The sequence below is a fragment of the Grampus griseus genome, assembly GCF_964374135.1.
Source record: "Grampus griseus genome assembly, chromosome: 19".
Lineage (NCBI taxonomy): Eukaryota > Metazoa > Chordata > Mammalia > Artiodactyla > Delphinidae > Grampus > Grampus griseus.
In genome coordinates, this window is record NC_139013.1 from 41,307,793 (window position 1) to 41,333,252 (window position 25,460).

At 40.3% G+C, this 25,460-nt stretch overlaps 1 protein-coding gene across 3 annotated transcripts; it reads right to left on the reverse strand.

The window, feature by feature from the left end:
• Positions 1–437: 437 nt before the first annotated feature.
• TERF2 (telomeric repeat binding factor 2) lies at positions 438–23,813 on the reverse strand (the record flags this gene model as incomplete). 3 transcript variants are annotated; one of them, XM_082677220.1, is made up of 10 exons in its annotated part: positions 438–1,774; positions 2,234–2,277; positions 4,273–4,358; positions 8,915–9,307; positions 10,647–10,753; positions 12,453–12,599; positions 13,644–13,730; positions 22,433–22,563; positions 23,222–23,317; positions 23,748–23,813. In XM_082677220.1, the coding sequence occupies 9 exons, from the start codon at positions 23,259–23,261 to the stop codon at positions 1,616–1,618; spliced, it is 1,194 nt and encodes a 397-aa protein (XP_082533346.1). In that variant the 3' UTR covers positions 438–1,615. The 3 variants fall into 3 exon arrangements, with proteins under 3 accessions (XP_082533346.1, XP_082533345.1, XP_082533344.1); XM_082677219.1 differs by having other exon boundaries at positions 2,234–2,274; positions 23,426–23,795; XM_082677218.1 differs by having other exon boundaries at positions 23,426–23,795.
• Positions 23,814–25,460: the final 1,647 nt, after the last annotated feature.

The following is a 25,460-nucleotide window of genomic DNA, read 5'->3' on the forward strand; positions in this document are numbered from 1 at the left end:
GATAGCACTGAAGTTATGTTAAAAAATGTTAATGGATCTATGCATTTCTCAAATTTTGAGAAACACGATTAGGATATTTTGCTTCCTTAAATGTATCACAGTGTCATTCTTCTACCTAGAGAGCGCCATCTAACAATGTGAGAGTTGAAGGTAAAAAGCTTCTGGATCCTAAAGCTTGGTTTGGAGGGAGATCACAAGTATCTACAACCAGATCAAGTGGAGATCAAGTTCTTGCCTTCTCACTGTAGTTTCATTTGGGGTTAATTGCTAGAAAAACAGCAGTACCCAACCCCCAAACACGTAGTTAATAGGTAATAAAGCTGTACAAAGTTTCCAAATTTCAACTATAGGATGAATTTTTAAACTTTAGCATTTCTTTACATCTTGCCTTTCCCTCACTCAAAAGTGAGAAAAAAGGAATTATTTTGTCCCCGGAGGTACGTTATATGAAGAAATGGACAAATTAAGAGGAAACTTTCACATCTCTGTATGGCACAGCTTCCAAGGATTAGAACATCCAATACAGTTTGACATCAGCTTCTTAACATGGACAATATGGTTTAGCAAAGCTTGTTCAACATTTTGCTACCTCCATCTTTTCAGCTGCAATAAACAGCTACTTAAATTTGAGAGAAGCAAGACTTTAATGAAGAATGCTACAAGTTATGGACAATAATTCTCATTTTAAAAAAATTACAGAAAACACTTTACTGAAATTCTTTTTTCCTAAAAAGACAGTCTTTAAGGATGTCTGAGAGACAGCAAGCACAACACAGTACAAAAGGAGAAGGGAATGTTGAATTCCAGTGCAAGACACTAACACAGCACAATTAGGGAATCAGGTGGAAGCAACCATTTCACAAAGAATGGAATTAGGCATTTATACTCAATCAGGATTTTTTTAAGCTTTAAAAGTCCAGCATAAAGAAGGGAATTGGGAAGAGAGGATGGGGAGAGGGGCTAAGCTTATCTACAATCACCATTTTACCAAAAAACACACTGGTTCAACCACGTGAGAAGTGGAGGTTAAACCTGCCTACATAGCCCAGCAAATAGAGCAAATGCCAAGGCAGTCACGTCTAGGAGTTGATGTCACAACTGGCTAAACAATTTTTAAAGGGACTCTGATTCCACCAGGACTGGTTTCTCATCAGCCTGGGCTCATGACAGATGAAGTTCCTTTGCATGTGCATCAGAAGGCCAAAGCTTTACCTGGAACAAGTTCGCTCCAAGTAATGCTCATGTTGCTGGTTTTAACAGGTCATGGAGTCAAAAGTGACTCCTAACAGACTCCACCATTTCCTAGGAGAAGGTTCTACTGATTACCAGGGATTTAAATTCAAGCAAACCACTAAAGAAGGGAAATACTAATGGTATTCTGGCACTGTACAAGCTATGTGCCTGTCATCTCTGTCAAGGACATGGGGTGGACTTGGCTTTGTTTCTCAGCTCCATGATCTCCAACTGTGATGAAGTGGAACTGGAACCTCCCCCACATGGGAGGAAGATGCCCAAAATTCTCATCCCAGCCCAGCTTCTGAAAGAAACAGCAGACTACCAGGGGCTATTATTAGGAACCATGCTCCTGTGAATTCTGTGGAAATGAAGGCCTGTTTCAGTTCATGCCAAGTCTTTTCATGGTCCGCCAGCGATCCTTAATCATCACAGCTGTTCGGTTAACAAATGGGTAGTTTTTAGAAATGGCGGCCCAGTTTCCTTCCCCGTACTTCTGCACTCCAGCCTTGACCCACTCGCTTTCCTCTACAGTCCACTTCTGCAAAAAAAACCAAAAAAACAAAGGATTTATCACAACCTGTGTTTCCACTTATTTATACTTTCATATAGTAAAGAGGTAAACTCAATCCTAGGAGAATAATCTGAACCCAAAGGAAGGATTTATACTTTTAAAACATGATATAGAATATAAGTTAACACCATGGATTTGGACATTTCCTAATTTTCAGTGTCCTGCCATTTCAGCCTCAACTGATAACCATTTCTGGATTCAAAATTTCAAACGTCTGTTGTTCACGGTTAGGAAATGCGTCAGCTTTCTGACCACCTAGATTTTTCTTCCAGAGAGTATTTAACTTAGTTTGGATTATCTGAAAATGACAAATAAAATTTTTTACCAGGTGCATGGGTAGTCTATGCCTGTGAGATGTGGGTACTTATTTTATCTCTCTTCTACCTACACAACCAGAAAAGATCAGAAAAGAGAATTTAAAATTACCTGCTTTCGTGTTATATTGGTTGTATTCTCTTCATCTGGTGCTGCTGGAAAACATTAAAAGTAGACTCATTTCAGAGCTTACCTCCTCGGCACAAACCACAAGAAAAAGACATAGAACGTCTCCAAAGGGAAAACTTGATTCAAATTTTACAAACTTTGAGAAAAGAAAGGACATCACTAAAGGATAATTTGGTTTTGTCCTCTGCTTGCAAGATACCAATCATTTCAGTCCATGAGAATCTGTACAAAGCAAATACTTTACAATCAGGCATTCAATAAATGTTGGTTAATGATGGATTTCAGGCTCTTTAGTAAAAGCACTATCATTTTCTCAACTTACTGAGGAACTGTGGTATTTAAAATCCTAATATATATATATACACATACATATATATATATATATGCATGTGTAATATATATATTTGTGTATATATATACACATATTTGAGTGTGTGTATGTACATATATAATTTCTGCTTTATAACCCCTTGTTAATTACTGCTTTGAAATAACACAGTTTTACTGTTTTTGAATTTCCAAATCCTTGATTGTTAGATATAATTAAATTTGGGGGCTTCCCTGGTGGCGCAGTGGTTGAGAATCCACCTGCCAATGCAGGGGACATGGGTTCGAGCCCTGGTCCGGGAAGATCCCACATGCTGCGGAGCAGCTAAGCCTGTGCGCCACAACTACTGAGCCTGCGCTCTAGAGACCATGAGCCACAAATACTGAGCCCGTGAGCCACAACTACTGAAGCCCGTGTGCCTAGACCCTGTGCTCCGCAACGAGAAGCCACCACAATGAGAAGCCCATGCACTGCAACGAAGAGTAGCCCCCACTCGCCACAACTAGAGAAAACACGCACACAGCAACAAAGACCCAACATAGCCAAAACTAAATAAATAAATACATTTTTTAAAAAATCTGGCTCAATTCTTCAAACATAAAGAACGGGGTAATGATTATTGCTTCCCACTCCAACAGACCATGTGAGATCTGGTCAAACTCTACCCTCTCATCCTATGGAAATAGATCAGGCCTCAAAAACAGGGACCAAGATAATATTTTAAAGGACCAGGGGGCTACAGGAGGGTATACAAGTATAATGGACATGCCATCTCAAGCCAACAAGAGCCAGTTAAAAAGCTGCAAGAAAAGGCAAAGTTGCATAAATGTGAAACTTGCTACAGTGTCTGCCTCAGCAGACGCCACTGTCCCAGTAATGCTTCCTGAAGAGTGAAGAAAGGTGACTCAGGAAAAGGGATACTTACAGGAGCACATTATTTATTTTTAAATTATGAAGTATTTCATGATATAGTAGAAGCCGATTTCTGAAACTGACAAATCTGGACTGCATCAGAAGTGGATGTTTTCTAGAACTTTTATATCCTGTTCTTAAAATATTTAATGCCACTTTTATTGTTACTTCTCCCATTTTCTGTGTAATCTTGATTTTCCCAACTATGCTTTTGCCAATGAAAGGTCATTTTTAAGGGCAAAACCTTTGAGGTTGGCAAAGGATTACTGTTGCTGCTGTGTTACAGAAGTCTTCAGAATCTCCAAAACTAAGGTTTAGCATGTATATATTTCCATCAGAGAGCAAAATATGTGGTGGGAGAGATCCTAATGCAAATACTATGAAGTTCAATATTAATTAAGGAAAAGTAAAGTTTCTCATCTTAGAAAAAAACACATATATAGAAACGGGTAAGAGATTATTTACTTAAATAAGACATGTAAGGAATGACCACTTCTACCTTTTCTAATTAAAAAACTTTAGGAAGAACATCAACTACAATTAAATATAGGATTTATTAAACCAAACCAGGAGTTTTCTTTAAATATAAAGCGTTGCTTTGATAGTCTCCATTGTTTAATGGGAAAAGACATAAAACTGATTCCTCATGAATCACAATGAGGAACTTTTAAACTTTTTCTAGTTTGGAGACAAGCAATTTCTGGAACATTGATGTGACAGTAACATGCACCTACACTTCAGCAAGTGTCAAGGAGAGACCAATGAGAATCTTCTGGCTTACCCTGAACTTGAAACAGTTCGTCCTCTTCTACCCAAGTCTCTTTTTCTTCAACCCCATTAGAGTTGTTCCACTTGCCTTTGGGTACTCTGAGGGAACATCAGCGAGAGGACAAGGTGTAAAACAAAGTCATCCCAGGTCATCCCATACTCTGTCCTTAGCTCTACTCGTGGCCCTGTATTCCTCCCTGTTCTGCTGTGACCACATTCGAGATTCACCTACACACAACTCCCAAATCTTGACCTGGCCAGGCCTCTCCATGTCAACATCCCCCAGGTTTCAGGACCATCTCTCAAACTCAGCACTGGATACATCACCATCCCCCTCAATGATCTGTTCATTTTCCTGTTGTTTGTCTGGTTGGTTGGTTGGTTGGTTTGGTTTGGACTCTATTACAGATTTCAGCATTCTTCTAACCTAGAGCTGCAAATTCCTTCCCCTCCATCACAGACATGCTCTATTCCTATCTCTGGACTGTTCTCCTTTCCCTCCCCATTCCCCTAGTCCAAGCCCATGGTCCAATACCTTTCACCAGTATTACACTAGCCTCTTAACTGGAGTCTCTCCCCACTAGCCCCTTCCCCTTCCAAAGCCACCTGAACAATCATCCTAAAATTACTACATCCCTCCCCTATTCAGTGATGGCTCCTCACTGCCTAAACAGTGAAGCCTAAATGCCCATATGGGGGAATCAAGATCATGCAGTCTGGCCTGTCAGTTTCTCAGCAGTTCCTCCTGTCCCCACCAACACCCACACCGCCCTCTGCTCCTCCTTCCTCCTGTAAGTTCTGTGCTTTCCTGCCTCTCTATTTGCTGTTCTCTCTCCTTGGGATTCCCTTCCCTGCCAAGTGAAGTCCTGCCCATCTTTCAAGGCCATCGTTCTCAATGAAGACTGCCCAACACATACAAAAAGCCCCCGCTCCTCTGCCCTTATGATAGTGCTTCTACTTTATTACACAACCGTATCACGACATACCCTTAACCATAAGCACCTTGACGGCAGGGACCATATCCTCATTTGTCTACTCCAAACACCGGGCACAGTAACACACACCTTCATAGAAGCTGGAGAGATACTAGCTAAACTAATAATGAGATTATCAAAGAACTGTAAAGGACTTATACCATCAAAGATTAGAATAGTAAGCAAACAAGAATCATTCCTGTGAACATGAAATTTTGAGTACTTGGGTGCAACCAAAAACAGTCCCAAACCTGAAAAATAATCCAAAACCCAAGTTATTAAATAAATGAAAATTATAGTCACTCTTACAGAACATAGCACAAATCTGACCTCAGAATTATAACATCCTTTACAAAACAAACATGGAAAGTATCTGAACTAAGTTTTGAAGAATTTATATAGATCAAAGTCACCGAAAAACCTGACCAAGAGAGTAGAAACAAACTGTTGTTTCCGTCCCCGCTATAAAAAAAATTTATTTTTAAGGCTGTCTGGGTATTTTGCAAATGAAAGCAGTTTGTTTAATAAGTGCATAAACATGAAAAAAATTCCTTGAGTTCCATGAGTTTTCTATGCAATTACCTAAGTGGCTGGGACAAATGGTGGACTCTTTACTATTCTTTATTTTTAAATTGGATCATATCCCCCAAAGGGTTATTTCTAAGAATAACTGATTTGCTTGAGACAAAAAAAAAATTACACGAGTTTTTTTCTTCTCAGGATATTAGCTGTGTCAATTACTATTCATAAATAAAGGTCAGACAGCATTACAGTTTCAGTTTTCCATCTATTTATCCAAGTCCTGGGATAAAAACTGATTTTAACCTCAGGGTCCATCATTTTCACCTAAGTGGCTATTCACCCTTCCTGCAGACAGTCTTTGCAGATCACTTGGTAACTTTCTGCTCCTCCTCTGAACTCAGCATTTGCTATTACATGTATAAACATTTTGGTATTTCTTAACTTCTCATGTTGTGGAAGGGGCTGAGACCTTGGTCCTCATCTTAACTGTTAGGTGGCCGTGAGGGCAAGCCGGGTCACTTCCTGGCTCATTGCGCTCCTGACTGGCGAAGTTAAAACTTAATGGTCTAGAGGGGTTGGCAAACTACAGCCTGTGGCTGCTGGTTTTGTATAGCCCTTGAACTAAGAATGGTTTTTACATTTTCCAAAGGGTTGTGTAAAAAAAAAAAAAAACAAAACAGAAGAATATGCAACAGAGACACAAAGCCTAAAATGTTTACCCTTTGCTAGCCTTTTATAGAAGTTTTGCATGTGGCCCCTTAAATTGCAAGAACCAAGAACTGTTACTTTGTTTGGTTAGTAAACTATCTAGTAAGCACTAGTTCTGTGCTGTGGGGGATATAAAAATATAGTAGTCGTGGCCCTGCCGTCTAGGTGATAGACCCTAATCCTGCCTTCCCCTCCTCAGATTCCACTGGCCCAGCTTCCCCTGGGTCCTGACTGCTCACCGGGCAGCAGTCTCCAACCACCCTCCTCTTCTCCTTTCCCTCAGTGTCTGTTCAAAAGCCCTCAGTGGTGTCTGCTCAGAGGCTTTCTGATGAGGTGTATTAGACTTATCTGGGGCACAGTTAGCAAAGCAGATTAGAGAACACTACCCTGTCCCTTCTAATTCAGTAGACAGGAGCCTGGGAATATATATTTTTTTAAACACTGCACAGGTAATTGTGATATGAAGCCCCTCTTGAGAACCTCTGCCTGATAGAATATAATAGGAACTCAAAATCTGGCCCATCTACCCATCCAGACTTTTCTCCCTTCATCCTCTCTGTGCCCTATATTCTCCTGCCATACAGACTACATGACATTTTCCGGCTCATACCAGGCTTTCTCATGCTGTAATTCAAGAGGCTTCTGTTTCCTAGAACCGACCTCCCAATATTACTGGATGACCTCCTACTCATTCTTCAAGGCCAGCTCAACACTTGCTCCTCAGCAAGGTTGCTCCACCCACAACTCTGCTGCCCAGGCCCAGCTCTTCTTCCCTGCAGCTCCCAAGGCACCTCACATACGCTTCGTTTAGGGCCGGGGTCATAGGATCCCTTTTTTTTGTAAAGGGCCAGTAGTACCTTCAGCTTTGCAGGCCTTACTGTCTTTGTTGCAACTACTCAACTCAAGGTAGCATCAAAAGCAGCCACAGATAATACAAAATTCATGGGTGTGGCTGTGTTCCAATAAACTTTATTTACAAAAACAGGCAGCAGGTGGATTTAGCCAAGGGGCCATAATTTGCCCACCTCTGCTTGAGAGCACCCATCATACTTCATACCCTTGACACATGAGAGAGGTATATCTGAAACCTTCACAGAGTCTCCCATTTATAAAACCACTGTAATCATGCACTCTCTCCAGTTTCCTTGTCTGTTCATGGGAGCAATACTTATACTTCATAGAATTGCTGTGAGGGGTAGAGGAGATCAGGTATCAAATGAGAGCAATAGTGTGCTGACTGCATCTGCCTGCCCAGCCAATGACTCACTCACTTCCAGATGCAGGAAGTGGTGCATATAGTGCAGATTTGTGCCCGAGTATAAATCATTTATCAGATGCCACAGCCCTACAGGGCACCCAGCACAAGCATGCCAGGACACAGGTCCCCCAACAGCTGTAACAGAGAGCAGTAGTAGAGATGGCAATAACCGTGGGAGATCAGTGAGGTGATCACTGACAGCAGGGTGACCAGGGGAAATTTATGGAGGAGGCAGAGTTTTAAGAGGCAGCTTGGTGTACGTGGTATACAGGCCACGGGCTTTTGTGTCAAGACTGACTGGGATTAAAAATCTCAAAGCCCAATTTTGCCATTTTTTATCTGTGTGACTTCAGGTTAAGTTAGTAACTTTTCTGAATCTTCCTCACCTATAAAGTGGGGCTAGTAAATCACTCACAGAGTGAGTGTAGATATTCAGTAAGATAATATGTGAAAGTGCTTGGCCCGCAGAAAGTATTTAGTCAACATCAGCTTCTCTTCTCTTTGAAAGACAGATGGGATTTTGATAAGCAATGGTGGAGGAATGATAGTCCGAATGTGGGGAATGAGAGGCAGCAAGAAGAGTACCGTAGTAGAAACAGGGTTCCAGGGAGAGCAAGCAGACCAGTTTGCCTAGAGGAAAGATCCACAAGAGGGCACAAATGGTAGCAAAACTGAAAGCCAGGTTGGGGGTCATGATGGGGAGCAAAATGAAAGCATTCTAACCACTGCCCCACAGAACCTAGCAGAATGTGAGAGATTAGTAATTACTGAATTTGCCAAGTCTCAAAATGCTCATAGAACGTGCAAAACTATAAATATTCATAAATCTCTTTTAAGGATCAAAGTATAACGTGGCCCAATTCAAACAAACTTCCTTTAACAAACAAGACTAATATTTAGTAGTCAAGGCACTCAGAAGTTTGCTAAAAATGGAAGCAGCGGTGAGTAGGAGGCTCTGACACCCTTTCACCCTCACTCCTGCCTAGTGCAATGCCTGGAAGCCCACATGCGGGGCATCAGAACTGGCAGGATGGCTACGACGTCACTCCCCACCCTGAGTCACATTCTAGCAGTCTGAGCAAGCCTTGGTGGTGAATAACTTAGCTGAAAGTTACTTCATTCCCGGAAGCAATACCAGGCATAACCAGGACCACCAACCAGCCCCCAAACTTCTACAAAGAAGGTCTTCATACTTGGGATTCTTCTCCCCAGGGAGGGGTTGGTTGAGGATGGTGGGCTTGGATGGTGAAGCAGGAATGACTTCCTGGGCGGAGTCGAGGCCTGCGCTGGGCTCAGTGCTCTGGCTGTCCTCCTCCAAAACCAATCGGCTTATTGTCATGCGCTTGTTCTTGGGCTGCAGTTCAGAGCCACCCTCACCCTCAGCAGGGGCTGAACTTTCGTTTTCATCTTTTCTCGGTCTCTTGTTTTTGAGGGCTGGTGATGGTGGGCACACTTTATTAGGAAATACCATATCTTTCTGGTCCAGTTTTGAGAAGGCTGCCTCAGAATCTTGTGCACTGGACAGAGTCTTGAAAGCTGCTTTCAGAGCCGTAATTCCAATGGTGGTTGGAGTGTTCTGTAGCTGCCTACAAATAATGCGAACATAACAGAGATCAGTTTCACCATTGTGGATGCTTGTCCAAGCAGCCACAACTTTTTCAAAGTGGGAAGCTTCAAATTAGAAACTCCTCACCTTGAGAACTCTTCATTAAAAAAAAAAAAAAAAAAAAAACAGAGAGGGTGCGTGATACAAGCTTTATTTATAAAAGCTTCCATTTATAAGTGTTAAACAGAGGCTTCAAATATGATATGTAAGTTGAACTATGGAGCTTAAACTTCAAGTAAGAGAACCCTAAAGGAACTAGGGCCAATGATACTCCCTCCAGAGACCTCTTCAGCCTGTGTGCTGTCTAACCCATTAGTCTGCATGGACTAAAGTGGTGCTTTCCACAATGCAAGAACTCTGTGTAGTGCCTAACAACTACAATCCATCTGGACAACCAACTGATAATCCAGCAATCTCACCTTGAAGTCTAAACTCTTCTTCCAGCTGTCCCAGTCCAACCCTCATGTGAGAGAAGTAAAAGACTGGCCTCCATTCTGCCCTCTTTCTCCTACACTACACTTATAAATGGGATCTTGAGAATTCTCAGAGTGAGAAGAGTGCCACACAGTCTTGGAGAAACTGCCTTTTCAAAATAAAGTTCATCTATCATTTGGATGTTTTAAGTAAAAACTGTTAGGAGAGGGCAAACTGGCAGCCTGCAGGCCAAACCCAGCTGGCAGATGTGTCTTGTCTAAGCTATTCAAGTTTTTTTTTTTTTTTTAATTGGACTAACTGCCAACATTCAAAAATTGGGAAATCTCAAAAAAAAATTTTTGGACGTCTCACATAAAAATTTGAACTGAAGTTTGGACATCTTTGGACATCTCACGTAGCAACAATCACATGAAGCTGGAAAGCATGCCCTCTCTGTGTCCCAGTCCCGTGCTCTCAACTGTATTATCCTAGACCCACTTTGCTCCTTTACATCTCCTACTGGGCCCCCAAAGACATCTAAACGTGTGACCTCTGCTTTGTTAACTGGTCCTGGGAATCTGATTCACAAGTGTGAGCACTGCATTAAGAGATGAGGTATCAACAGGGAAGTACTGAGTAGATACAGGTGAGGCAAGGAGAGAGAAACAGAAGGAAAGAACCTTTGAGGAATAGCCAGTCAGGAACTTCTGCCAAGGATCTGACGTCTCGTTTTCAATATTCCCATCTTCCCAGGATGTGCTCTGTAAATCCCACAGTGCCTTCCACGAGTAACCCAGTAACATGTTAAGAGGTCAAACCACTGATCCTGCTCGAAGATGACGACTATGCTTCCCACACATCACCCCAGTGTTTCAGCCAACATCACAAAAGGGCATCTCTCTCACCTGGCAGGTTCTCTGAGTGGCTTTTCAACAGGCTCTGGTGCTGGCTGTTTATCTTCCTTCACTGTGGTTGAGGTGGAAGACTCAGATTTCAAAGCCTTTTTGGCCATCTGGGAAAGGAAAGATGTCGTCAGGAAGAGGAAGTCACAGAATTTCATTAACTGCTTCTTTCACCATGAACATACTCAATATGCAAGCATGCTCACTTACAAACCCAATTTAGGCATAGACTAGAGGAGGACATAAAAAGGGATCGAACTTACAAGAATTATCTCAAATTTCTTCCTCCCTTCCCTCAAAAAGTGGCTCACAGTTTTCTATACTAAAGGAGAACTCAACCTGAGTGGTGCTAAAAGCATCTTGATGTTCCAAGAATTCTGAAAGGTTATTTTGGACAACAAATACTTAAATGATTTTACTTTGTATCTCCTCTTCTATCCTTCCAATCTCATCCCTAATTTAGTTTCTGAATACCTAATAGACCTTTGGGGTCATATGCAAAAGTCAAATCTTTTTTTTTTTTAACTTAGGGATGACTGATGTCTACATTAATGTCTTTTAGTTTGTGTATAGAATTTTTCATGATTGTTTCCACAAATGTTTTGCCTATTAACAACTCTTTGAAAATCCTTACTTGTACCACATGAAGCCCTCAGTAGGCCAATCTTGCTCTAACTCCAGCTGCTCCTCTGTTACCCTCAGACTGAACTTCTACACATTTCCAGTCAGTCCAGTATCATTACATTTTAGATTGCATGTCTGTAAGGAGTGGTATCTTAAGAGCTGAGAATTCTGTCCTCAACAGAAAGAGTGACAGGTTATTTTCCAGTTACCTGAATATGATGGAAGGGTTCCTAGGCCAGGCTCAAGTATCCTGACACTTGCTCCTTGAACACTCCAAACTATCTGCTTTACAAATAATTTTGAGAATTGCCAAATGATTGCTAGGATCACTGACACTATCCTGATATGGGCCTTGCAGATCTACTGTTAGGAACTAGGATAATTTGAACACTCTCAAAATCCTTGTTTTAAAAAAAACCCTCTCGGGCTTCCCTGGTGGCGCAGTGGTTGAGAGTCCGCCTGCCAATGCAGGGGACACGGGTTCGTGCCCCGGTCCGGGAGGATCTCACATGCCATGGAGCGGCTAGGTCCATGAGCCATGGCCGCTGAGCCTATGTGTCCAGAGCCTGTGCTCCGCAACGGGAGAGGCCACAACAGTGAGAAGCCCGCGTACCACACACACACAAAAAAAACCTCTCACTCAGTTCATGGTCCACCTTCTATGACAGACTAGGTTCTAATTCTCCCCTGTGCTGTCTTGAGCCTCACTGCATCCATTCTTTGTGCTTATCCCTCTGATCCAGTTAAAGTATGTCTTCATTTGGCCTCTCTTGCTAATCATACTCTAGTCACACTTTTCTCCAGTTATGCCTCCTTCCTGTCAACAACCCCATCATACCACATCTATCAAACCACTCTTCCTCTCCCAAACTTAACTCAGATTTCATCTCCTTTGGGAACCACCATCAGTTGTAATTGAATGTTCTCCTACTTTAACCACACAGATAAATGCCACATAGAGGAAGTAAAAATGGGAGGTGAGGGAAACTAGGAATGTTGCATTTGCCTCTGCCAGGATCTCTGCTTCTGAATATATAAGGCATTTAATTAAGAAAGATAGCACATATAATTCAGTTTTTTCCACACATTTAGTCTTTTCACTTTAAAAAAGAGCTGTCCTTTTCTAACTGCCTACACATCCTCCAGGCTACATCACAGTTACGGGAAGAGAAGGCCAAGCCCCACCGTGAGGAGGTAGGGCTCTGCATCATCCAGGTGACTCTCCAGGAAGCGCAGCATCTTCTGCTGGAAGGTTTCGTAGGAAAAATTCTGGATAACAGGGTGGGCCAAGTTCTTTTCACGGATAATGTTCAGGAGATCATTTCTCAGCTTCTACACAAAGGACCAATTTTTGCAATGTGAGAAAGAAAAACTCCAGTAAAAATTCAATGATGATGAGTTAAAACAAAGCTATCAGAACGTTCACAATGCTGTCAATGATTATCACTGGTACACATATAAGAAGGGAAGCCTACCACAATGTAGAACAAGTCAAAAAATTACTGATCAGCCACAGTAGGCTACTATGTAGCTATAAAAAAAAAAAGGATGAAGAACTTAACATCTAAAGTACCTTTATACTTTTACATAAAGATCTTTAAACTTCCAAAAAAAGAAAACTAAAAAGGATGAAAAGTTCCCTATGTACTAATATAAAAAGATCTCCAAGATATATTAAGGGAAACAAGCAATTTGCAAAATGCTCAAATTAGTGTGTAGAATATGCTCACATATGTATATGGGAAGAACAGGAAAAATGGATATATGTGTATGTCTGTATATATACACACATGCATACTTATTTGCTTGCATATGCACAGAATATCTCTGTTAAGAATAAAAGAAAAAAACATTGGTTGCGTCTAAGGAGAGGAACGAGATGGCTGAGTCAGACATGAGAGAATTTTCACTAAGCTCTTTTGTTGTACCTTTCGAATGTTGTATTACATATATGTATTACCTTTTCAAAAACTGAAAATTTATATTTATAAAGGAAAAAAAATAAGAGCAGGGTATCAACAGAGCTTTTGACACCAGAAAATAGAAGATAAGTCCTCACCAAGGCAGATTCTCAAGTCTGCAGGATCAATGTTTATGTAAAGTCAGAAGTGTTAATACCAGTGCTGATCACTAAAGTTCTGTCAGAAAGCTGACAGTAATGGGCAAGTAAATGATTTATGTAAAATTTTCAAACAAATTTTTGAAATGCCATTCTAACAGTAAGTTATCCGGGATAAAAGGCAACATGCTCAAGGTGCTGAATATTTAAAGGCGAATATTTAGATAACATTCCTGACAGAGAACCCTTTCCCTGTTTCCCCACAAAAGGCAATGAGCTGGATTTAGGTCACGGGAGCAAAAATATATCAAATTTACCTGAGTTGTGGGGTCCTTGGACATATGTTTTTTCAAAATTTTTGAAGCCTTTTCAAATTCTTTGTTTTTGATACAAATAATGACTGCCTACAAAAGGGGGAAAAAGACTTTTTTTAAAACTGCTGTAATAATGAAAGGTATAATTAGAATATCAAATATCAAAATAAGCTCAACTAAAAAGTAAAACTGAGTCTTACATACCCAAGAACTTTTTCACATTCTATCAAATTCCTGCATTTAAAAACTAACAATTATTATTCAAGCGTATGAACAACCGTACGCTCTTTCAGTGTGTAAGGTAGTAGATTTTTAACATTACATTGGATTAAAAAAAAAAATAGCTGATAAAGCAAAATCTGATCTCCTGGATTACAGACATTTACTCAATCTGAATAGGGCTTCCTAAGGAAAGGCAAAATGGACAGGAGTCATCCCAGGTCCCCAGAACAACTGGTTTTGTTCTTTTTGGATGCAAAAGCTTTGATGTAATGGGGGGAATGAGAGGAGGAGATACTGTGGGGTGGGGGGGGAGGAGGGGAATAATTTGCTGACCACAGAGTTCTGCTAGTTCCATTCAGGAAAGGCCTGAGGCCAGTTCGCTAGGAGAACCAGCACAGCCTCTCATACTGTAAACCCCAGTGGGCCAACTCCAGTTAAAGTGTGCAGGGAATTGCTGAGACAAACAAACCCAGCTCAGCCACAAGCAGCAAAGAAAGGACAAAGTTTCAGGTAGGATGAGAAGGTCTCATCAGCCACAGAGAAAAAGGAGAATCCTTTCGTCAAGACCCCCCAAGAGAACATATGTAGAGGGCAAATAACAGTGATTGAAAATTAAAAAGGATATTTAAAAAACATATGTGCACTTTTTTTAAAAATTAGAAAAGCAAGGAAAAATTGGGACCACCTGGAGTTATCTAACAGGATGAAGTAGCTACCTTAAATCCAGTCTCAAAGAAACCTATCTCACACACGAAAAAGGGAAGAAAAACTGGTCCATAGATATTTTCAGTCTTCACAGGGAAGAATTTAAGGAGAAACATACAGACCAAGAGAAGGAGGACTAGCAAGGGAATTCAGAAAGTACAACTCTCTGGTGCTTCTGTCCTCCACATGCTGAACACAGCCATACAGGGCAAAGGAAACTGGTGTCAAACGCTTCTGAAGAGCAGGCACAACACTAAGTTCCTACTGCCAGGGAGGGAACAAAGTAAATAAGTCTTTTCATTTTAATCAGATCATCATATTCACTTTTACATCATTTTCAGCAGAAAAACTATACTAAGACTATACTTATTTTCTTGAAGCATACAAAGGTTTTACTTTTTATAAATCGTTTAGGTCCTATTACATTGTTTTTTTTTAAAGATTTTTTTTGATGTGGACCATTTTTAAAGTCTTTATTGAATTTGCTACTATATTGCTTCTGTTTTATGTTTTGGTTCTTTGGCCACGAGGCACTGGAATCTTAGGTCCCCAACCAGGGATCGAACCCACACTTCCCGCATTGGAAGGCAGTCTTAACCACTGGACCGCCAGGGAAGTCCCAGGTCCTATTACGTTTTAAAATGTTATTTAACTTGCATAAAGTAAAATTAACTTTTTTGGCATACCGTTCTAACACATGTATCAACTTCTGTAACCACCACAATGATACCAAAAACCTTGGATCAAATAAACCTCCCTTGTGCTGCACTCTGTAGTCACCTCCTCCCCATCCCTAACCCCTGATCTTTTCACTGTTTCATCTCTTCAGAATGTCATATAAATGGAATCATACAGTATATATGAAATCACACAGCTTAATTTTTAAAGGATGTAGCCTTGAGTCTAGCTTCTTTCCCTCAGTATAATGTCCTGGAGATCTATCTGTATTGTTGCATTATCAGTAGTTCCTGCTATCTTATTGATGAAGCAGTGTTCTGTTGTATGGATGTACCAGTTTGTTTATCCATTCACTCACTGGAAAAACAGTTGGGTGGTCTGCAATTCTGGTGATTATGAATAGAGGTGTTAGAACATTTATGTACAGGTTTTGGTGTGACCATAACTTCATTTCTCTAAGGTAAATACCCAGGGGTGGGACTGCTGGGTCATTTGGAAAATGCATGTTTATAAGAAATGGCCAAACTGTTTTCTTGAATGGCTATACCATTCTGCACCCCATCAGCAATGTATGAGGGTTCCAGTTGCTCCACATTCACACTAGCACTTGTTAGTGTTAGTAGTTTTTAAAGTTTAGCCACTCTCATAGGTATGTCCCAGTATTCTCTGTGGTTTTAATTTGTATTTCCCTATTGACTAAATGATGAGCATCTTTTCATGTGCTTATTTGCTATCTGTGTATTCTCTTTGGTTGTTTTTTTAAAATAGTGGTGTTTGTTTTCTTGTTCATTTTGAGAGTTCATTCTCTGAACAGTGTTTTTCTCAGAACAAAAGTTTTAATTTTGATGAAGTCCACTTTATGCTCTTGCAGATCTTGCTTTTAGTGTCATATCTAAAAACTTTTTTGCCTAAGTCCAGGACATGAAGATTTTTTTTTCAAGTTTTCTTCTAAAAGTTTTATAGCTTTACATTTTACATTCAGATTATGATCCACTTTGAATCAATTTTGGTATGAGTTTTAGGTCAAAGTTCATTTATTTTTTGCATAGGGACATCCAATTGTTTTAATTCCAGTTGTTGAAGACTATCCTTTTTCCGTTGAATATCTTTTTCCATTGAAATGCCCTCATGTTTTTTGTTAAAAATTGATCAGTCATATTTGTGTGGGTCTATTTCTGGACTCTCTCTTCTGTTCCACGAATCTATATATCTACAGTCATGAGTACTGTAGCTTTATAGTAATTCTTAAAATTGGGTAGTGAGTCCTCCAGCTTCATTCTTCTTTTACAAAATTGTTTTCGTTATTTTAGTCTTTTTTTTAACCTTACCATATGTCTTTTAGAATCAGTATCGACAGAAAATCCTGCTGAGATTGTGATTAGAATTACATTAAATCCATAGATTAATTGGAGAGAACTGACATCTTAACTATATTAGGTCTTCCAATCCATGAACAGGGTATGTCTTTCCATTTAATAGGTTGTGATTTCTTCATCAGCATTTTGTTGTTTTCCACATACAGATCCTACACATGTTTTGTTAGACTTATACATATTTTCCTTTTCTTTTTTGGAGCTATTGTAAATAACTGTTTTGGTAATTTCATTGCAGATTTTCATTTTCATTTCATTTCACTGCTAGCAATATGAAAATATGATTGATTTTATGTGTTGATCTTGTATCCTGCAGTCTGGCTAAACTTACTTATTATAGCTTTTCTGGTATATTCCACGGAATTTTCTGTATGGATAGCCATGTCATCTGGAAAAAGGGACAATTTTATTCCTTGTTTTCCAGTCTGTTGCCTTTTATTTCTTTTTCTTGACTTACTGCACTGGCTAGGTCTGCTGGTATGATGTAGAGTGGAAGTGGTGAGAACGGACACCTTTGCCTTATTTTGGATCTTAAGGTCAAAGCATTCCATTCTTCACCATTAACTATGTTACCTGTAGTTTTTTTTGTAGATGCCTTTTATCAGGTTGAGGAAGTTCCCTTCTATTCCTGGTGTGCTGAGTGTTTTTACCATGAACTAATGTTGAATCTTGTCAAACGTTTTTTTGCTTCAATTGATATGACCATATGGTTTTTCCTTTGGACCAACAGGGTAAATTACATTCACTGATTTTCAAATACTGAATCAGCCTTGCATTCCTGGGGCTTTAGTTTCCCTATTCTGCCACACACTAACTGCATCTGCATCCAGGACTAAGCATCAGGATAGACAGTAAAAAAAAAAAAAGGAATGGAATCCACTTCAAGTTCTGGGAGTCACAGCTCCACTGCTAAAGAGAAGGGCTTCTCTTCCTTTAGGTTTAGGTGCCTGCTCTCCTGCCACTGTCATCACTGGGTCACTGCTGCTACCAGTGTAGTAATGCCTGGGTGCTAGGATAGAGAAGGGAAAAAAGGAAAAAAAAACCCAAAAAACGAGATTTCTTCCACCCTCTCTGATCCTTAGCAGATCCCCTTTCCTGCTCTTCAGACCAGAGAGAGCCTCTCTTGGAGTTCTTTCTATTCACACCTGGGGTGCACTTCCAGGTTTCAGGATCCTTCAAGTCCAGGCCTGGTGATACTGGAAAGGGAAAAAATGGTAATCTACTCATCACCAGTTTGGACCTTCATATTCTGGTCTTCTCCATTAGCTTACTACCCTTTACATTTCTGAGTTCTCCATTCATTCTGTCCAGGATTTATACTTGCATTAAGAAAGACAGAAGAAGGGCTTCCCTGGGTCCAATGGTTAAGACTCTGTGCTTCCACTGCAGGGGGCACAGTTTTGATCCCTGGTCAGGGAACTAAGATTACACATGCCATGTGGTGTGGCCAAAAATAAATAAATAAAAGAAAGAAGAATATGCTTATCTATCTTTCCCAGAACTGGAATACAGCTCTCCTACTATGTTTAATTTGTGAAACAAGAAAGGAAATGTGAATGCTTTCAAAATCTTAATTGAAAGTCTGCCTCCGAAGTTTGTACTATGAGCTTTTTAAAAACTATGCATTAATTTCCTGAGAAGTTTTTTCATTTGTTTTTGTTTTTTAAGAGATCAAACTTTGCTTTTTGAAAACTTGAAAGTTTTTGAAATAAGTATAATTTCTTCTCTTATGTTTCTGTTAAGGTTCTTACCATCTAAGCAATAGCAATGGTCTCTGGCTAACTTAAACAAAAGGGAAATTCCAAGCACAGATTTTCAATATAGGTGAGATAGGTTTATGTTAGAGGCAAGGCCAGAAAGGACATAAGAAGAGAAAACCAAACTCACAGAAATGAAGAAAGGCTAAAAAAGCAAACTCACCAAAGAAACCAGGCTGTTATGGGAAGCACAGATGCTCAAAAAGCCTTGACAAAGCTTTTTGTTTCAAGAATTAAAGTTTCAAGACATTGTGTCTGATGCACCAGCCCCTCAAATGTGGTAAGGTCCTCAAAGAAAATCAAGGTGCTATTACCAAAGGTACACAGCAAAAGCACCACCTAAATGCTTCCCAAGAACATGCCATATATGTTACTCTCTCCTGTTCACAGAAATCTGAGGCATCTCTCTTAGTTATGAAAAGAAAACCAATGTAGTCTCAATATTATTATCAGCTTACAGAAGCAATTCTCAAACTTTTTGGTCTCAGGATTCTTTCTTTATACTGTAAACTGTTAATGAGGACCCCAAAGAGCTTTTGTTTATGTGGGTTATATCCGTTGTATTCACTGTATTAGAAATATAAAACTGAGAAAAATTTTAAATATTTATTAATTCATTAAAAAATAACAAACTCATTACAGATTAACATAAATAACATATCTTTATGAAAAATTACTTATTTAATAAAAGTTTAATGAGAAGGGTGGCATTGTTTTACATTTTTCCAAATCTCCTTAATACCTGGTTTAATAGAAGAAAGATGGTATTCTCATATCTGCTTCTGCATTTCTTCTGTTGTGATATGTTGTTTTGGTTGAAATATATTAAAAAATCTGGCCTCACACAGATATAAAGTTGGAAAAGGGAGTAGTATTTTAATAGCTCTTTCAGAAAATGTGGACATTCTTCTTTGACTCTACACCAAACTTTGGCAAGTGAACTCTTCATCGTTATTACATTAAAATCTGTTAGTCTGTCTTGCACTTTTAATGGATCTGTTACCCATGAATGATTTTGCAATACAATTCATCGATCATTTGGAAATTAGTGGTTTACTGAGTCATGATCTTCCAAATGTTGATACATTCATTAAAAATCTTTTTAAAATCACAGTTGTTAATATCACAATCAATCATATCAGAAAAGTCTGAATATTGGGAAGCTACCAAGCACATGAATATAAGTTTTCCAAAATTCTGATTTTCACCTGAAAGCTTGAATTTTACCTCTGCCAACAAATACTGTCACTTGTTCTCCTTGAAGTGACTGCCAGATTACCACATCTGAATAACCAAAGTTTGTCAGTTATTTCAAGTAAAAATGGTACTCCATTACAAAAGCAGCTAGATCAGCAGCATGCAACTCAATCACACAAGTACTTATCGGGAAGAAAACCATCATGTTTTTGTATGCAGCAGAAATGCTACAGAAAAACTTCCTATATTGTCAGACTAAATACTGGAAAAACGTCTGCTCAAGACTTAATAAAATTAGTAATTTTTACTGCTTCATCAAAGACATTCTTAATTAAAACTGGCTGTTTTTTATTTTTTAAACTGCAAGCATGTGGCAATGAAGAATACAATGACTACCAGTACAATTTACCACTGCCTTGGTCACGGTCACGCTAAAGCACCAGAAATTTTTACCCGTCACTGTTTTTGCATCATCAGTGTAAATGTCAGTGCACTGAAAACCTCAACTAACATTTTGGCAATATTGTAAAGATAGTTTTGACCCCTGAAAGGGTCCCGAAGACCTGCAAAGATCCCTGGATCATACATTGAGAAGCTCTAACTTAACAAACAACTTATTTGATAAGCTTTTTAAAAAATTTAATAAACTTTAAGATAAATTGCTGTGATACTTTAGAGATCTTAAAAACGCATCAAAAAGCTTCAATGAGCCGAGGTATTCCAAGGTAACAAATTCTATGACTAAATGAGAAATTAAAAAAATAAATCAGAGACGTGATACAGTATCATTTAATAACTTGGATATCAAGGTAACTATGGTAGCCAGCCTCTAAGATGGCTCCCAATGATACCCACCTCCTGCATAGTGCGATTCCACCCACAAATTCCAGCTGGTCAGGTCTGTGTGGCCAAGAGCATATGGCAGAAGTGGTATGTCACTTCTGAGATAAGTTTATAAAGACTACAGCTTTCTGTCTTGGGCTCTTGTTCTCTGGGATCCTCTAGGGGAAGCAAGCTATCTCATTGTAAGTAGCCCTAAGGAGAGGCGAGGAGCTGAAGTCTCCAGCCAACAGCCAGCGAGGAAGTGAGTCCTGCTAACATCCATGTGAGGGAGCATGGAAGCAGACCCATCAGTCCTGGTTGAGTCTTGAGATGACTGCAACCCTGGCAGGCAGCTTGACTATCATCTCACGAGAGACCTCGAGTAGGAAACACAGCTAAATCACTACCAGCTTCTTGACTCTTGGAAACTGATAGATAATATTTATTGTTTTAAGCTGTTAAATTTGGGGTTGATGATAATATTTATTGTTTTAAGCTGTTAAATTTGGGGTTAATTTGTTACACAGCAGTCAACAGTAATATAGTAAGTAACAAGAGATCTGGTACCTGGTGGAAAATGAAAAAGCAGAAGGGAGTCAACATAAGAAAATGGTTGACTATTTTAAGGGAATCTGGTTTTCCTTAATAGATTTTTCCTAATGAAGCCCCCAAACAGATCTATGAACTTAAATAATAAATATTCAACTGAAAGATAAAAGCCCATAGACTCTACCAGAAGAGCAGCCAGAAGACAGATCTATACCCCTTGTGTTCTGAAGGAGTTGCATTTCTGAATTAGCTGGCTACTTAACAGTAGTTACATAAAGTACCCTGAACTGGTACCACTTCTTCCCATCCAAAAGATCCTTAGCTATTCTGCAAGTAGCCCTGGATTTCTCCTCCCTTGCTAATATGTCTTTTCTGGCATTTTACCTCCAACACAAACCTGACTTACCTATACTAAAAATCTATTCTTGCAATCGTTCCTCCTTGGAATTGGAATTTCCTAAGCATTCTTTGTAAGTCCAACAGTAGTTCCTGCCCAAGGTCCTTAACTGAATAATCTGCACCCCACACACAGTTTTTTACCTGTTGTTTTTTTAAACAGGGTGTCTGAGTACCCAGCACATAGCCAAGGGACAGAAAGTCTTTGCTAAACAAGGTTTTGTCCCTTACCCCCCCACCACCCCCAAGATCCCATCCTTTTATGAGGTGCTGTTATCTTTTCTTACCAATTTCCTTACTTTTACCGCCAAGGCAATGCTGAGCTGTTGTCCTTCAGTCCCCACCTCTGCATCTGCTTCCACACCCCCAGCCTTGGTTATTGGAGAAGAAAAAGCTTTTTCTGACTGGTTTCCATGGCTGCTTCAATGTTTTAAATATAAATAAGTTCCAGTACTTGAAGCTACCTGAGCCATGACATAGTTCCAGTCCCAAATTCCTAGACACTCTACAAGCTTTTTTCTTATCGAGAACACTGCCTGCGCCAGCCTTCTACCACTACTGTTTTTCAAAATGGCTGGTATCTCAGCACCTCTGATTCTGTCTGTTCAAGGGGAATGTTCCCTAAGCCTCTTTCTGCAATTGCATGAAAGAGCTCAAAGCATTCCCACATTTCCCAAGGCACCAGCTATTCTCCTTGGTCTATAATAAACAAGGGTGACAAGATCCTAGCCCATTTACTTTTAGCCCTTTCACAGTGCTGCTCTGAATGGTAATAACCACCTACAAAATGTCATTCTTCAATGCCAACTCACTTCCTGTGTACTGTGGCCCCTCCTGCCAGGGCCACAAGGGAGACCACCAAAATCACAAAAGCTGAGCCATTAACAGTTCTTTCCAAGTCTGGGCTAGGAAAGGGTCACCTGATTTTCGAAATAACATCTATGTGTGTGAGTTATGTGTTCTGAGTGTGCTCTGCTCACTTGCTCTCTCTCCATCCCTGTTTGTCCTCCACCCCACACAAAAAAGATAAGCAGATTCCTCAAAGACCTCTGATCTTTGGTAAAAGAAAAAAAAATTTTAAATAGAGCCTTACAGCCTCCTTGACCAGTTTTCTACTGGATTCGACCACTGCCTCTGTCAGTGTAAATTCCGTTTTAATCATCTCCAGCACATTGATAGCTGATTCCAGTGGTGTGAGCTCAGCCTCCATATCAAAGGAACAGTCTAGGACAAAGAGCACAATTTTCACTTTAACCTATTTTCTGAAGAGCAGAAGAATTATGTTCATATATATGTATATATGTGTATATATATATGTGTATATATATATATATATAGAAAAGAAACATGCAAATATAGTAAGATTTGCATTTAATTTGCTTACATACTGGCTACAGGCTTACAAACATGTTAAGGGTCCAAATTCAAATCCATGAATTTCAAGTGACTAATTTTCAAGACAGGTAAAAAGTTATTTTTTAACACATGCATCTGTATCTCAAATGGCAGGATCAGATACAAACGGCCAGAAACTAAAGATCATTTTGCTAAACAGCTGTCAAGTTCAATTTAGGAAAAGAAAAAAAAAGTGCTCATAGTTTAAAGAGACTCTACTATGGAGGAAAAATGGCCATCTTCACATAATTCACTTTACAAAGCAACAAAGTTGGGGCGAGCAAGAAACAGGTGGGAGGAAATAAAAAACATAGAAAAGCAGCCAAGAGAATACTAAGTGGAGAAAACTAAGGCCAGAGAATAAACACCGTGATTGAAACATAGTAGCCCACCTTAACCCTGAACCCTTCAGTCTAGGATGTAAGTTTGAAAACAACGTAACCCTAAATAAGTGAAGCCCAGAGAAGAACATAAAAAATAGCCATACCTAAATTTTCTCCTTCTTCAATGCGCGACAGACACTGCATAACCCGCAGCAGCCGAGACACGGTATGCTCCTTCCCCAAGGGCCTGACAAGCAAAGCTGGGAGAGAAGACATTGTTGGCTCGGCGACCCCCCAGCCGCTACACTCGGGCCCCACAGATCACCTTCCCAGGAGCCCCAGCCTCCTTCCCCAGGCCCGGCCCTCACCCTGCATGATGTCCCGGATCTGCCTGAAGTCCCCGTACCGGCTACCCCGAAAGGCCCGCAGCGCCTCGTGGAAGTAGAACTTGAGCACCCAGCGGTTGACTGCCTCCTCCAGCCGCGCCTCCCCCGCGCCCCGCTCCGCGGAGCCCCCCAGCCTCGGTGTGTGGCGCCCCCGCCGAGCCCGCCCGCCACTGCGGGACGCCCGCCTGCCTGCAGCCCTCCCGCTGCTGTCGCTGCTCCCGCCTCCTCCCGCCATCGCGTCCGATCGCTGCGCGCCCTCCCTGCCGGGACGCTTCTTCGACTGTGACGCCGCCGGGTCACGCACAACGCCCGGGCCGGAAGCGGAGCCAGCCGTCCCGGCTCCCGCGGCCATGATACGGACGGCGTTCCGAGCCGCCCGCGGGCTTCTGGGAGGGCAAGGACCGGTCGCTCCCAGCTTTCCTCTTGGACCCCGTAGTTCCCGGTGTGCCGGCCGCAATGCCTGCTGGGACTTGAAGTCCATGCTGCTCAGATGGGTAAATCAACGGCGGTAGGAGGTGTCAACTTTGCTCCGAAATTGTGGAACGATATACTAGAGACGCTGGGCTGTGTATAAAATATTGAAAAATAAAATAAATTATTAAACATTTTTAAAATCGTGAAATGTAAAATGCAGAGAGGAAACTTTATTAAACAAGTTTACATTTTAACAAGTAAAGCAAAAGGCCAGTGTTAACCCAGCCGAGGTCAAGAAATAGAATATGGCCGGCACCGCGGAAACCTCTAAGACATGTAAGACGTATAATTAGAAAAAAATTGTTTTTCTTTTTCTTAAAATTTTTCCCTTTTTAAATTTTTGTTTTTTCTTTTTTAAATTCTTTTTTCTAAGACATAGTTTTTAAATTACAAAAATAGCACATTTAGAACACTTAGAAAAAATAATCAAAACGTTAACATTTAAATCAGCCATAATCCCACACGAAAAGGTAAGTTGGCATTTAGGTTTCTAGCATTCCAGTGTCTTGTATACCTGTTTGTGTGTGTGTGTGTGTATGTGTGTGTGTGCGTGCGCGCACGCAAAACTGAGATTATACTATGTATGTTTTATATAACCTTCATTTTGCATTTTTCCATGTCATTAATTTTTTTTCTACAGTATCTTTAGCAGCTACATAGCATTCCAATATAGGGATGAACCAACGTCTTCTTTATCTAAACCACTACTGTAAGACGTTTAGGTTATTTCAAAGTTTTGCAATTCTAGACAGTCTCAATATTAGAAACATCCTTTTAACTGTATCATTGCAGAAATTCATAATTGTTTCCTTAGGATAATTTCCTTAAAGTAGAATTACTGAGTCGAATACACAGTAGAACACGGATCAGAACATTCACTCATCACTCTTCCCTTTTATTTTGAACATTGTGCAGACTCCTTAAAATGACTTATAAAGCTTGAAGAATTCGCCTATTTGCCAACCTCATTTTGGGCTCACGTTTTGTGTGTGTGTGTATACAACTTCTATCATTTCCTTTTCACCTACTACTCAATTTGCCCAGAGGCTTCATCTTGTCCATTCCAGCCTAACTAAATCCTTCCTGTTCTTCAAGCCTCACTTAGAAGACATTTCACCCTTTCTTGACTTTCTGGATTAGGTTAAATCCCCTTGCTGCTCCCTCCTTAGCACCTCCTACTTCACCCTTCCTGAAATACGTTCTTCACAGTTAGCTCCTTTGGGGGCTGGTACTCTGTCTTCCTTTTTACCCTGCATCCCAGAACCTAGCCCAGGGCCTGTCACATTTCTTGAGGTTGGATGGAATTGAGTAGGCACGTAAGGATTTTGATACATGTTGAAAAACTGTACCACCAGCAAATTATATTTACTGAAATTTAATTTCATGTCCACCAACAAACTACATTTACTCAAATAGGAACATTCTTACAGCTGCCTCCCATTTCTGACATGTTTGTGTCATGATTTTCTAGATACAGAACAGCTGACTACATAATCTTATGACTGCACAGGATAATTTCCCTGAGTTCTTTTGTCCCTTTCTA